General features: G+C 39.5%; 1 protein-coding gene across 2 annotated transcripts; it reads right to left on the bottom strand.

Annotated features, from left to right (window-relative positions):
- Nucleotides 1-8,244: 8,244 nt before the first annotated feature.
- On the bottom strand, nt 8,245-14,948 carry stk16 (serine/threonine kinase 16). Of its 2 annotated transcripts, none has more exons than XM_034108652.2 (8): nt 14,876-14,948; nt 14,360-14,484; nt 13,756-13,975; nt 13,541-13,674; nt 12,970-13,057; nt 11,960-12,088; nt 11,687-11,808; nt 8,245-9,738 (listed from the first exon to the last, which is right to left on the bottom strand). In XM_034108652.2, exons 1-8 carry the CDS (start codon nt 14,879-14,881, stop codon nt 9,600-9,602), a joined length of 963 nt encoding a protein of 320 aa, XP_033964543.1. In that variant the 5' UTR covers nt 14,882-14,948; the 3' UTR covers nt 8,245-9,599. The 2 variants fall into 2 exon arrangements, with proteins under 2 accessions (XP_033964543.1, XP_033964552.1); XM_034108661.2 differs by having other exon boundaries at nt 14,840-14,934.
- Between the last annotated feature and the right edge of the window lie 1,065 nt (nt 14,949-16,013).

The raw sequence follows: 16,013 nt of genomic DNA, 5'->3' as shown, positions 1-16,013 counted from the left end.
ACCCCCGGCGGAGATCTTTCAATCTCTAGTGCCATAATTGCCCCCAAGGGCGACGTTAGGGTGTAGCATTTTGTACACTTAATTAAATTAGTGAGCTCTGTGGACAGGGTGGGATGCCGATCTCCCAGAGAACGGATAGATCTGGCCTTGAGCCAGTAATTAAAGCAATACCTTTCCTGATTACGCCAATCCCCCTTAATGAACTCATTATGCATTTTAACCCAAACACTCCCATGAATTAATGAGCACAAAGAAAGCCCCTGCACGGAGAGAACGCTTCGATCACAAACACAAGTCATGACTCATCCACTCAACGGGGCAGACGTAATGTCCATATTTCTCCCTCTTTCAACAGCAGCCAAGGCTAATTTTGACTTGAGTGATGGCAAAAGTTATAGGTCTGCACACATAAGTCTTTAGAGAAATAGGATCCCCTTGTCTGGGGAAGTAACAACAGAAACTTTATAGGCTGACTTTACAAGGTCTCAGAAATCATGGCTGAATTCACTGCATTCAGAAAACTTTGGTAATGTCTTTGGGCACAGATAGGACTACACATTAACACCCACACAGGTTTCAAAACATATGTGTAAGATGATTTAAACAGACCTAGGAACAGTGCAGGGTGGGAGCAGCTCTGCGCTGACCCATAATGCTTTGCTAATTAAATAATTCACTAATTGATTCATTGCCAAATCAATAAAGCCTGCAGATGGTTTATGGTGTGAGAGCTACAGTAAAGTGTGTTTGTGTTTGAGGACCGCAGAGGGTTACAAATGAAACACACAAATACACCACACACACACACACACACACACACACACACACACACACACACACACACACACACACACACACACACACACACACACACACACACACACACACACACACACACACACACACACACACACACACACACACACACACACACACACACACACACACACACACACACACACACACACACACACAAGATCCAACCTGCTGGTGCATCCACCTGACTGAACGATAAGCAAAAGCACATGGAATTGGTGCTAAAATGTAGGTGAATATTGAGTTGACCTTGTGCTTGTGTTGTATGACATAATTTCAGACCCTCACAGGCAGATGATAGTGAATATAAAAGGTATGGGACACTGTGTGTGTGTGTGTGTGTGTTCCATAAACACAGCTCTGTCCTAGACCCAGTCCCAGGGGAGTCTGGGCTTTGTAGGTGGGCCTGAGCAAGAAATCACCTAGGATATCATTAATTCAAGTGTAATGAATCCTTAGGTTATTTGTGTATAAAAGAGCATATGCACTGTAAATATGTGGTATGTTATGTATACTTTATGACAAGTCATTTGTGTGAGTGTGTGTGTTTGTGTAGGCCTGCATGGTAAGATTGGAATTACCTTTGAAAGTAATTGGGACAGCAGTGAAGTGTGACATCTTACTGATCTGAGTGGACGCAGGGGCTGTAAATCCAGCTACATGAGCAGTTTGATATTTGTTTCCAAGGATGTGTGCACACACACACACACACACACACACACACACACACACACACACACACACACACACACACACACACACACACACACACACACACACACACACACACACACACACACACACACACACACACACACACACACACACACACACACACACACACACACACACACACACACACACACACACACACACACACACACCCAAAGAGACACAGAGAATCACCATAGTGCTCAAAATACTGTTGGATAAAGGTTATGCTTGTCTTTTGTGAGAGATGATTCTTTCTCAGTTGGATTAAAAAAAGGACAGCATTTCTCATTTTATGTGAAACTACATAACAACAAAGAAAACATTATTAATGTTATTTAAAAGCTCTATAATACCATTCTCAATAACACTCAATCATTTACTTTTTTTCAAATGTGTTTTCAAGGAATAAATGTCAGTTTTATTATTTATTCTACTTTATGAAGACAAAGATGAATGGACAGCCATTGATTTTACAAAATTAATTATTTGAATGACCTTTGATGAACGTTTGAATTAAATTTGTCACAGCCACTTGTGTATTTTTAAACCATTGCTGTACCTTGTTCACACTTGAAATTCTGATACAAAAATGTCTCCACCCTTCTGGATCCGACTAAAGATTTTGGAACTTGGCTGCAAATTAGCTCCCAGTAAAGCATTAGTTAGGTTTGGCACAGATGTCTTGTTACAATTTACTTTTAATGTCACCCCTAAAGGTGGAGTTCAAGCCAGGACTCAGAGCAGGACCGTAAAGTTATTCAACACAAAACTGTGAAAGACATTGTCATATCAAAGCAGTAAAGGGTAATTCCCAAAATGTTCCCTCAAAGCAGAAAGCACAGCATTTTCTTAAATACTGTCTAATTATTATTTACTTAAGGTAAATAAGTGAGTGAATATTGAAGTACACACCTCACTCGGCAGTCCTATTCTGTGAGCTTCGCTGGCAGACCGGGGCCAATCTAGAAGGCAGTGGTAGAATTTAACAAAGTACATTTACTCCAGTACTGACCCGACATACACATGTTTGTTATTTATAATTCAGCTCCAAATGCAGAAGTATGAAATAGAGCTTTAGTTTACAGTCATTATCTCAATACCAGACATATGATCAGATTATAAAAATATGATGCTCTGTTATTGATTAAATCAGTTCACATGACCTCGATCCAAAATAAAATACTACTTGCTCATTAATGCATCATTAATAGCACAGTTAATGACACTTTACAGTTTTCTAAATAAAAAATACTTCATGCTTTCACTTGAGAAACGTTATCAATGCTGGACTTTATTTTTCACATAATATACAAAGGATATATTACTATATTTCCAAGGGAAATGAGCCCTTCCTTCATAGCAATGAAGAAAATGTATGAAATGACTCTTTTGAAAGCATCCTGTGACGCTGCCACGTTACCGAGGCAGCAGCTGAACAAACTCATTCAAATGCTATCTGAATACATATTGTGTTTATCATGACTAATTTTTTTTTTTATCTACATACCGGTACTTTTCTTGGACTGCTTTTAAGTGAAGAATACCGTTTGATGTCAAAATTAAATGTAAAACAAGTGCTACATACAGTGGGGCAAAAAAGTATTTAGTCAGCCACCAATTGTGCAAGTTCTCCCACTTAAAAAGATGAGAGGCCTGTAATTTTCATCCTAGGTACACTTCAACTATGGGAGACAGAATGGGGGGAAAGAATCCAGGAAATCACATTGTAGGATTTTTAATGAATTAATTGGTAAATCCCTCGGTAACATAAGTATTTGGTCACCTACAAACAAACAAGATGTCTGGCTCTCACAGACCTGTAACTTCTTCTGTAAGAGCCTCCTCTGTCCTCCACTTGTTAACTGTATTAATGGCACCTGTTTGAACTCGTTATCAGTATAAAAGACACCTGTCCACAACCTCAAACAGTCACACTCCAAACTCCACTATGGCCAAGACCAAAGAGCTGTCAAAGGACACCAGAAACAAAATTGTAGACCTGCACCAGGCTGGGAAGACTGCATCTGCAATAGGTAAGCAGCTTGGTGTGAAGAAATCAACTGTGGGAGCAATTATTAGAAAATGGAAGACATACAAGACCACTGATAATCTCCCTCGATCTGGGGCTCCACGCAAGATCTCACCCCGTGGGGTCAAAATGATCACAAGAACGGTGAGCAAAAATCCCAGAACTACACGGGGGGACCAAGTCAATGACCTGCTGGGACCAAAGTAACAAAGGCTACCATCAGTAACACCAACACATCCTCACTCCCAGGTCGGCCTATGTTGACGTTATGTCAAGTCCCCTGCCGGCTTTTTCCAACGCAAGGGGGGGGGCCTTAGCGTCCATTTTCAACGCAAGGGGGGGGGGCCTTAGCGTCCATTTTCAACGCAAGGGGGGGGGCCTTAGCGTCCATTTTCAGCTTTCCGGGATGTCCATGTGCTTCTATGGACGCTCATGGAAGCACGGCATTCATTTGTGTCGACTGCCCTTAAAGGCAATGTGAGCGTCCATTCTCATTGGATAGCGGAGAATTGTACACCCGGAAGTAAATATTCCCCTTACTGACGATTGATTTTACAGTGATATCTGCACTACTCATCGACTAAAAAACACCAGATTATCCTTGTTAATTACACAACATTGATTGGTTTAAATTGTGTGCAATGCTTTTGTATTTTTCCCCTTCGATTCGGAGAAACAAATCTTTTTTCGGAGTAAATGATGGCAGAAGACACTACACTACCCAGAATCCCCAGCTATCATTTCTCCCTGCAGAAAAAGAAAACATGGCCGAACTTCGTTTTATTCTGGGTGTAAAATGCCTATTTTAAAGTTAGTTTGGCTATTAAAATGCGTTTTGATGTCATTTGATGCGAGAAATATGAGTTGTTATTTCAGATTATGTGTGCAGTGGATGTACATACATGATCTTTAGTTTGCTAGTTATTACGAAGATTACTTCAGGAAATTGCGTCCAACGTTTTCATTGTTACCAAGGTGGTTGCTAGGGACGCTGCTATCGATATTATTTCTGTTATGTTGTGTAACTGTTTAATGGTGTTATCTTTATTGCTACCCCCTTCCCCGTCAATGTATAGTGTTGGTCCACAGCGCAAACATATTAGTTAACAAAATCCGCATCTAAAGATACGTTATTTCCCCCTGTGCAATTCCAGTCTCACATCTCACAGCACATCGTCATTAACAAATACCGGAAACAGACCGAAAACGTTTAAATAAAATAAAATAATACCTTATTCCGAGTGTGCTTGCTTTTCTCTTTGAAAGTCATCACATAACGGCATTGTAATACACGGTTCGGCTGCATTAAATATTACATATCTGCCGTAGTTCTGTATTTATAGAGCCCTGATGAGAAGACAAACATGAGGAACTGAAAACGTGACGTGGATCATAAATATATCAGCCATTAAACAACATCTTACATTTCTTTTCACACAATACGTCTCTTTGCCGTATCAACACTAATTCGGCTCACTTTTATATTTGATCCAATTGGTAGATAGGCTGTATTTACACCATAAAGGTGCACAGATGATATAAAGAGACACCTGGTGGTTAAAGCATGTTATTGAATTTCATTATTTTTATTATTAGATATTAATAGGATCCCTATAAAGTATATTCATTACTCGTTATTCTCTACTAATAGTTAATTAAAGACTGTATGTAATGACTATTTTTCACATCCCGTTCAAGATTTCAAGATTTTCTAAGGTTTATTGACAGATCATATAGGCCTACACAACTATGGTGTAGTTCTGCACTGAATGAAAAACTTGGGTCGCAGGTTCCTCAATAGTGCATTACAAGACATCTATCAATATGTGTGCATACCTCCAGCAATGTTAACTATGTTGAAGCACTTATTTTAACTGATATTATACATAATGTATTATGCTCTTATAAGATGTATGCAGATATTTCATCTCCGGCCTTGTCAGGTATTGAACAATCAATAAATAAAGAACACAGAATTGTTAAATATAAAACACAGAATTTGTGTGATTATACTAAATGATTTTCAAATAAACACCACTGCAGATTTAACTGTTACACATGCTGATGTAACGCAAATGTTCCAACTTGGGATCAATAAAGTATATCTTATCTTAAGCTGATCGATGGCTACTGCCATATTTGCAAAATGTGCCTATGAACCTTGACAAGTGCATGTTTCAGGCTTATCAATTCATGTAATGTAATGTAATGTTATCAATTAACAACAGGAGGGGTCACAAACATAAGTCCAGCTGTTAAATAAAGCTCTTCTGACCTTAGCTGGCGTGTGGGTATATATATTAATACTGCCCATTATGGGCACCAGCAATTTTCACCCATTTATTAATTATATGTTTTAAATGTGAGTGTTTCCTGTCCCCTAAACCTCCAGGGATGTACACAGTTTAATACTGGCAACTTCTTATTATGGGAAATACGAAAACGTCTTTTAAAACTACAACTCCCAGTAGAGACGTGCCATAGAGAACATGTTGCGAAACAGAATAGCCAGCATGTGTAGTTCTGGGGACGGGGTGGGGGAGGGGGGGGGACGCGGTGGACCCGTTCAAATCCAGTTTTGAACAGTCTGCCGTGGTTCCATCCCATTTCAAGTGCTGTTCGAGGCTCGGTAACCCTCGGAGCACACTCTCCAATCACAGAGCTTGAGGACTATCACGGGGTTTGTCAAACAGAGCACATGGTGTAGTCCAAACGATAGCTGGGGATTCTGGGTAGTGTAGTGTCTTCATTGCCTTTAAGGGCAGTTGACACAAACGAATGCCGTGCTTCCATGAGCGTCCATAGAAGCACATGGACATCCCGGAAAGCTGAAAATGGACGCTAAGGGCCCCCCCCTTGCGTTGAAAATGGACGCTAAGGCCCCCCCCCTCGCGTTGAAAATGGACGCTAAGGCCCCCCCCCTTGCGTTGGAAAAAGCCGGCAGGGGACTTGACATAACGTCAACATAGGCCGACCTGGGAGTGAGGATGTGTTGGTAACACACTACGCCGCCAGGGACTCAAATCCTGCCGTGCCAGACGTGTCCCCCTGCTTAAGCCAGTACATGTCCAGGCCCGTCTGAAGTTTGCTAGAGAGCATTTAGATGATCCAGAAGAGGATTGGGAGAATGTCATATGGTCAGATGAAACCAAAATAGAACTTTTTGGTAAAAACTCAACTAGACGTGTTTGGAGGAGAAAGAATGCTGAGTTGCATCCAAAGAACACCATACCTACTGTGAAACATGGGGGTGTAAACATCATGCTTTTGGGCTGTTTTTCTGCAAAGGGACCAGGACGACTGATCGGTGTAAAGGAAAGAATGAATGGGGCCATGTATCGTGAGATTTTGAGTGACAACCTCCTTCCATCAGCAAGGGCATTGAAAATGAAACGTGGCTGGGTCTTTCAGCATGACAATGATCCCAAACACACCACCCGGGCAACGAAGGAGTGACTTCGTAAGAAGCATTTCAAGGTCCTGGAGTGGCCTAGCCAGTCTCCAGATCTCAACCCCATAGAAAGTCTTTGGAGGGAGTTGAAAGTCCGTGTTGCCCAGCCCCAAAACATCACTGCTCTAGAGGAGATCTGCATGGAGGAATGGGCCAAAATACCAGCAACAGTGTGTGAAAACCTTGTGAAGACTTACAGAAAACGTTTGACCTCTGTCATTTCCAACAAAGGGTATATAACAAAGTATTGAGATGAACTTTTGTTATTGACCAAATACTTATTTTCCACCATAATTTACAAATAAATTCTTTAAAAATCAGACAGTGATTTTCTGGATTTATCTTTCTCATTTGGTCTCTCATAGTTTGTCTCTCATAGTTGACTAAATACTTTTTTGCCCCACTGTATTTATTCTTTGCAATTCATGAGATAAAACAGAATTTTTCATAAATAAATAACACATTCTTTCCTTCGAATATCTGTGAACTCCATACGTACACTTAGAAAATATAATTAGTTTACTAGCTCCATGGTATTAACAAAACAAAAAAAATCATCTTCAGAAATTTTCAAAACATATTATTAAAAAGATTATATATTTAAACCTTATGCCAATTTCAACTCCAACAATTTAATGTAAAGGTTAACCATTAAGGATTCTAATGTGGTCCAATATCAGGGTCACGAAAGCACCCATCTCAACTTAAATGCCCAAAGTATTATTTCATTAAACGATGGTTTTAAAAAAGGTCAAGTGTGTAGAATTTAGAGGCACATAGGGTTGAGGTTGAAGCAGATTGCTACTGAACAGATCTCCAATCTCAAGCATGTCAGAGAACTACGGTGGCCTTAAGGAAAAATAAAATCATGAAAGACCCCCTCTAGAGCCAGAGTGTGGTTTTTCTGTTCAGGCCTAAAATATGGCAGTCAAACATTGCCGACCCTGTGGAAGAGGATCTCTTACTATGAAGGGGTCATTCAAAATGTCCCAATAATTCCTTGTTTCAGATAATATTACTGGAATGAAAACATACTGTAGCTTTTATTAATATTTTACATTTTCTGACAATAAATCCTCCTAAAACCTACACACTTGTCCTTGAAAAGAAAGGTACCATTGAGGTTGACTACTTCAGACCTTTAATAATATGGGTAAACCCTGAGAGAACAAAATAGTGAGACCTCATTCACACATGACAGGAAAATCAGAATTCACCACAAGTAGAGCAGAAATGAAAAAAAAATATTTTTTTAAAACAATACAGTGAAAAGTGAAGATTAAACTGCAATGGTGGATATGACCAATACAAAAAGAAATGAAATTCCTTAAAGTGATTAAAAGTTCATTCTCTATCGTGAAAGTACATACAGTAACCGTACGCAGACACTCCGTTGAGTTTTACAAAAGAGCCTCTTCACACATCATCATCTGTACAGACAGAAACATCTTCATGTCAACATGTGGAGCCGTGATGGAGGAGCACCACTGTGTGTTTAAATGCAGCATTGCAGGTGAGGAGCATTCTGCCTCGAAGCTTTCCCCCATTACAAACAAACAGTACGAGTGAAAGTGAGGAGAAAAGCTGAAGGCCAAGTAGTATATTTGTGACTACAGCACACAAGCGTAACACAATATTTTACACACAATAAACACTCAGGAATTAAGATTAAAAAAATAAAAGGAAGTGGAACGTTTCCTTCTCGGTAGGGAATTAAATCAAGATACATATTAAACCCATCCACCGGACAGTTTGGCAAAGCTTTAATGTCATCCCTTTTTCCTATTGAATACACAAACTTAAGACAAAAACTTTTTTAAATAATATTTAGAAATTAGCATAATTGGATAGGCTAAACTTAGCATAGACACTGAAAACTGATGGTAATAGCTAGCCTCGCTTAATCTAAAGTTATCAAAATCTGGCATACCAGCACATCTAAAGCTTACCACGCTATGTCCTGTGGTAAGTATACAACAACCCCTTTATTGTTATTATTATTTTCACTTTCTTTTTGTACAGATTAAACAAACACTATATTACATGATGAAGAGTTTGTAAAGTGCTTGTCGGCAGATTTTTTACTTTTAGACAGCATCAGGCTAGCTGTCCCCCCCTCTTTCCAGTCTTTATGAAAAGCTAAGCTAACAGACTGGCTCCAGATTTAAATTTAACGGACAGATATGAGTGTGGTTTCTATCCGATCATGCAAATCTCGGAAGAGCAATTTTTGCACAATGTCGAACTATCTCTTTAAAATTATACGGAAAAGCTGCTTTGAATTAGAAGCAACATTTCTACCTTGCCAAGACCATTATATTGCAGGTTGAAAACACATTTACAGTAAGGCCCTTCAGATTCTTCAGATCAGGTCTATCACTACAGGAGTGAGAGGCAGGCTGGATCTTAGGATTCAAACTGAATGCTAAAACTGTTGCCAAGCTCCCCATGCCGAGTGAAAGTCAGCACCTCAACTTTTATACTCAAGTCAATAAATAAAAAGAAAAGATCTTCAAGCTAAAAATAAAATATGTTCATTTGTGTGTGCAAAGGTTTCCATGACACCCACGTCCAGTTCACCGTGCATGTTCACACCATGTTGGTTTGCGTGTTGGGGCTGCAGCTCTGCAGATCCTGTACCTGGTCCAGAACCCAGTGGATGTTTGGTCTCTCCTGCGGATTGGACATCATTATGGAGCTCAGCAGCATCTTTAGGCTCCCCGAGTAACTGAGGACAAACAGAGATCAGATTAGAGCTTAGAGCTTTGAGACGTGGTCAAATCATCTTTAACACCTGTCAAAGGTCATTCATATATATATATATATAAAAAAATGTATGATTTGTTACACTAGATTGACTAACAGAAAGTGAGTTTTCCTGGACAGAGCTGAACAAAAACAACCTAAACAAAACATTTTCTTTGGATTGCACTTGATAACTCTGACCTACAATAACGTAGCTGTGGACTAACACAGGCTTTTAATAAGTATAAGAAAACATTTAAGATACAGCTCAAATTGTTCTTAAATCTCAATCTCTACATGTATGGCAGCCTTTCCATTCCAGTGTCTGTTAAATTCCAACATAGAGAAATGTTGTCAGTAGTTTATAGAATAAAATATATTAATTTAGTCAAACGCATGCCTATAAATGGTAAACAGAGAAATGTTGCAGTGGTCTCTAAATTTTTTCTAGAGCTGTATCTTAGGCCCGATTTACACGGGAACACAAACGAACCGAATTCGATATCAAAAAAGTATTCCGTTCACACGGATACGGCTCAATAAACGTGTCCCTTCACACGAAAACGCTCGACCCGCTCGACCCGCTGTAGTACATATGCCGGGCCTGTAAGTGGCGCTGTACTTCCGCCACAAAATACACCAAAAGCAGTGAAGAAGAACCCGAGCATGGTTGCCATAGTTGCCTGGTTGCCCTTCTGTTTATTCTCTGCGGTGGATTTAGCAACATTTAGTTCATGTAGTTCTCCATGTCCACTTGTTGCTGATGGTTGTGGTAGAGGAGCTGTAGATGTTGCACTAACATCTGTAGCATGGTCAGTAGCAGTAGCTACTGACAATGCTACAGCAGAGGTGGGGAGAGGCGGGGCTATCGTTATCAGGAAGATGATCGTATAGGACGTACACACGGAGCCGTTTTCCCCCCCAGAGCGTTCCGTTTGCAGATCTATCCACCTTGGGACCCGTTATCGTTTTAGGGGTCCGTTTCCGTTACGGCCTCGTGTGAACGAACAGGCTATACGAAAGAGAAAAGTAGTGGATACTAGGGCTGCACGATTTTGAGAACAAATCTAATTGCGATTTTTCTGACAGATATTGCGATTGCGATTTGCGATATTCGTTTTTAAGCGACCCAACGGAAGTTTATTGTAAAATGCGGCCATAACTCCGGCTAGGAAGGTCGTATCAACGTACTCCCGTCTCTAGCACCCCCGCAGCCCGAGCTACAAGTGAAAGAACTAAACTTACATGAAACTTCCGTTGGGTTGCTTTAAAGTCAAGCTTCAGTTTAAGATTCATCCTGTAATAGAAACATGTGATGGAGCATTACTAACCTGACTCAGATGGTTTGTTTCACCAAACCATCTAGGAAAGCTCCACTGGAAGCCATTTGGAAAGGGCAGGCACTTTCAAAAACACTTGGCAGGTGATTGGATCAATCTGTCTATCACCTACTATCATGGGCTAATTCTGATTGATTAACAATGGCTGGTACATGTGGAGCACAGCACTTCTGATTGGTGTGGATGACTGACAAAGAAGAAAAAAATTCCCAAAATAAAAATGCTGAAAAAAATTGCAGGCTTTGCGATTTGATAATCGCATCATTTAAAATCGCGATTTCGATTTAAAATCGCGATTTCGATTTAAAATCGATTAATCGTTCAGCCCTAGCGGATACAACCCGTTTCGTTCCCGTGTAAACAGTACCTTAGTCTGCGATGGCATTAAATAACTACAGGTTTTTAATACACATGTTAATTGAGTAAGTTGTGTCTTCTAGTATTCAGTATGTCCCTAAAATCAGTCACACCTACTCACAACTTCTAGATAAAATGGAGGATTCTTTCAAGCCAATTAACAGAATTGGGTTCACCAACAGGATAGATTCTTCAAGTTACACTGTAAGATGATGTGATATTCTGAAGACTGACCTGCACGACTGTGGGATGGTCACTGGATTCTGGACAGCCAGGGCCACGCTGTCCCCCTTCTGAAATACCATGTCATACGGCCCCTCCAACATCATCATGCAGTAAAGCACACAGCCCAGTGACTGAAGGAGTCAAAAGACGAGAAGAAGAAATGGTCAGTGATTTATCCACAGTAACATTGGCACTGTGTTTCAGAGGCTTACTGATGTCACTCACACATGAGAAAAACATGAAACAAACAAGACCAAAGGAATGAAGATAAAGAGCATTTACCCAGATATCAGTTCGCTCATCTATAATGCAGTGGCTCTCTACATTGAAGAGTTCAGGAGCCCTGTAGGAGATGGTGCACCGCTGCGCTGCCCAGTCCTGTATGGTCATGGCTTCTCTGGTTCCTCGAACCTGAAGGTAAACCAGTTTAATTAAATTCATGGCAGGGTAAGGGTCGTTTAGAGGACCTAATGTTTGGAAGATACAGTAAGCCTTTAAAACATGAAACATATTTATGAAATGTTGCGTAAACTCTTTATTATTTCATGACAAACTTTATAAACTCTTGATTTAAAGCACAGTTCAATAAATGAGTTTGTGTTGGGGGTGGCGGACACACAGAACAATGTCAAATTGTCCAAATGGAAAATAAGCCAGAGCATCAAACATTGTTGGAAGCATTTACAAAAGATGGGAATCCTCTTCCAGGCAGAAGACCGGAAGTTTGCTTTAACAGGTTTAAATCTTTAAAATGCTGCTCTTTACATATTCAGGAAGAACATGAAAAAAGCGAAGATTTGTATTCTGTGAAAGAAAGAGACAATATCCAGTAGCTGTTCATTTAAAAGATTTGTAGATTGATATTTTAAATTGTGGTCAATTGGAATTAAAGATCTTACACTGCCACCTAGAGCTGGACATCTGGACCTTCTTTATTATGTTTTTTATTGAGTCTTCATGTTAACTGCACAGTTCGTCATTGCTACACGTTAGGTTGTAGTATCTGATGTTAGAATTAAAACGCAACACCGCTATTTGTCTAAGCTTGCTCGCATCTCTTGGTCTTAACTTTTAGACCACTTTCTTGTAGATAACATAGGTTTTGTTATTCACTTTTTATACTAAGAAATGCTCAGCAATGTTTTACATTAATGTTACACCTTATTTTGTAATGCACTTTGTTCTCACACAGTAAGTTAAACTAACAAACTATTTTGGACTTGGTGTTGTCGGATCAAAAAATGAAGAGATGAGGTAAATATTACAAACTCATCAAAGACTCTGCGCCTTACCTCAATCCTAGCACGGTTCATGGAGCCCAGGTCCATCAGAAGCGGCCTATCGTCCTCATCCAGAAGCACATTTGTCGGCTTCAGGTCTCTGGCAGATTAGGGCAGACACAGAATAGGTTCAGAGGTCTGCATTTCAATGGTGTAAATACGAAAACGAAACACACAAAATCTTCCTTCTGTAAAAGATAGTAAATAAAAACATGACTGTTTTCAATTGGCTAAAATTAAAATTCTCGATTGTAAAAGGATTTCCGTTGACAGTGAGTTGAGTGACTAACTACGATATTCAGAATACTCTCATTGTGATATAAACTGTAAAACATTATACTTAGCCAAGCAGTAAGCATTTACAATTGTTACTGTACTTTTAGGAAACTGAAGTTAATTATTTAACAATTGTAGGCAATTTTTCATGACTTTATATCATCTTCCTATTAGAGATTGATTGCAAATAAGAATGTATAAATATTATCAGGTATTTCTGTTCTGGATGACTTTACAAGGTAGGCCTGTAGAAATGCTGGCGTGGTGTAAATGTTTGTTTCCATGTGTGTGTATGGAGAAAGATTACCTGTGTGCATAGCCTTTTTCATGCATGGCCTTGAGTCCAGAGCAGATACCACGGAAGATTTGCAAAATCTGTTTTTCAGACATTAAGCTCCCCTTGTCCCGTAACTTCTCCAAAACAGACCACAGGCTGCCTTTCTGTTCACACAAACGCACAAGTCAGAATCAACTCATTTCCCACAGGAGTTTCTAGGCAAACTCAATGTTGCATCAACTTACTCCAATATAAGGCAGCAGTAACCAGGCTTCAGTCTTGCTTCCACGGTCAACAAAGGTGTGCGCAACTATGCTTAAGATGTTGGGGTGATTAAAAATCTGATGCATCTCCATCTCTGTCTGCGCCTCCTGGCGGCCTTCACGGTCATGGCACAGGATCTTCTTCAGGGCATAGAAACGCCCGTCCTTTGCCCCCTCTAGCAGGTCAACATAACTGAATCCCCTGAGGAGAGGACACAGAGAACAGCATATGAGTTGTAATAATGGTTTAAAGGAAAAGGCTTTATTTTTTACATTATCAACAAATCCAGAGAAACCTCTCAACAATCCATATGTCTGTTTAAACTCAGATCCAACGCTCAGCCTTTGTTTCTACTAAAAACTTTATAATATAACATTTCACAAATGAAAATGCTATATGATTTCACAAACAGCTTTGAACAACAATGGACATCAGAGAAATAAGTTATTACAGGCTTTGACTTGTAGGATTAATTGATTGTTCTCTTTTTATAGGATTAGTTGACAATCAAATGGAAAGTATAACATCAGATAAACTGAAATTAAAAAAAAATTAAATGAAACAATGTCTTAAATTGTATATTACCCTTCGTCTAGTTTCTGGACAAAGTAATATTTTTTGTTATCAATGGTGATGGAGCCACGGGAGCAAATACACAGGGTCTGCCCCATCTTGACTGGTACATTATTTAACGCCAAGCTTTTAAGGGCCTGAGAGAAAGAAGACAAACAAAGTTATTTGAGAGAAAAAGCAAGACAGAGAAATACAGAAAAGAAGGCAATTTATTTACTAGATTGGCATTTATTATCAAAATAAAACTGGGAGATAACCTTGTGATCATATGTAAAGAAACACGGTAAGACTGACAAGTGTCAATAAACGTTAGCTAACATAGCACATCACAAACATCTAACGTAAGCTTAGCAACAGGCTAACAGCCACAATGCGACATTAACGTCGTTGTTTAACGTTAGCCCCAATGGTGGTGTTAGTTAACATACAAGAATCAGCTACACAAAAAAAAAACACATGTTAAAATTGGTGGCTTAACGTATTGATTCTTACCAGCTAGCTGTCTGTCTGTTTACCAAATTAGCTTACTGTCATATCTCCTCCTCCATCTTCTTCTTCTTCTTCAGCCCTTTTAAACCAGGGTTTAAAGCGCGTTACCGCCACCTACTGCTTCGGAGTGTGAACCAGAGGTTAAGGCACCATTCAATTTAAAATCAAGATATAAAATACAACATATTTGAATAAACAAACAAGCCAAACATGTCAACAAGAGTATTAAAAAAGTACATATAAGTTAATCAGACAGTTATTTAAAAAAAATGTTGGCGAAGAATTGCTCAAAGAGAGACATTTACCCAAAACATTTACCAGATTATCAGCATCTGAAATGTTTGGGTTAAGGTTGTCCCTAAAATAAATGATATCTTTGAAGAATAAATAGCCAACCAAGAATATCAGACCAACAAAATATTAGCATATTAACATTCAAAAACAATAATGTGAGAGATAGCATCCAATTAACCTTATAATTAACCTTTTTATAGACTCAGGATCCAAAAGGCAATAGATTAACTGTGGGATATTGTTGTGTGTGTATGGGACAGATTAAATTAAGATTCAATTTATTGTCATTACGTAGTACAGGTACTATGTAACGAAACGGTTTCTCTGCATTTTACCCATCCTAGTGTTAGGAGCAGTGGGCTGCCATTATATACGGCGCCCGGGGAGCAGTGTAGGGAACGGTGCCTTGCTCAGAGACACCTCGGTAGCACTTGGTCTTTCCGGGACTTGAACTGGTGACCTTCCAGTTGCCAAGCCAAGTCCCTATGGACTTCGCCACCACCGCCCTAAAAAACTGCAACCCTAACCATTGAAAGCATACATGCTGAGAAACACATACACACTGTTTATCTGTGAAATGTCCTGCTGATTGGATCCTTGAGTTCAAAGACAGAAACTGAGATTGTAATGGTGTAATGCTACTTGTAACAGAGTATGCTCTATGGTATTTCTACTTTTACTTAAGTACAAGATCTTCTTCCAACTTTATAGGAACCTTTGTACCCTACTTAAAGCAGGGCTGCCAACACTCACGCATTGAGCGTGAAAGTCACGCAATTAACCCATATCTCACGCACTCACGCCACACATGCCTTTCCTCACGCTAAGTTTTCGTCCAAAATAAATGTATACAAAAATAAAGTGAAGGAACAGCAAACCGAGC

This window comes from Pseudochaenichthys georgianus, chromosome 3 (genome assembly GCF_902827115.2).
Source record: "Pseudochaenichthys georgianus chromosome 3, fPseGeo1.2, whole genome shotgun sequence".
In the NCBI taxonomy this organism is placed as follows: domain Eukaryota; kingdom Metazoa; phylum Chordata; class Actinopteri; order Perciformes; family Channichthyidae; genus Pseudochaenichthys; species Pseudochaenichthys georgianus.
The sequence above is the reverse complement of the archived record's forward strand: the minus strand, read 5'-3'. Positions and strand labels throughout refer to the sequence as shown.

What these genes read in the sequence shown, in the direction of transcription:
- stk16 (XM_034108652.2), bottom strand. An exon ending in GTCCAGAAACTAGACGAAGG is followed by an intron (nt 13,976 to 14,359) that starts GTAATATACAAT and finishes TCCTCTCCTCAG; the next exon opens with GGGATTCAGTTATGTTGACC. An exon ending in TGAACCGTGCTAGGATTGAG is followed by an intron (nt 12,089 to 12,969) that starts GTAAGGCGCAGA and finishes GTTTACCTTCAG; the next exon opens with GTTCGAGGAACCAGAGAAGC.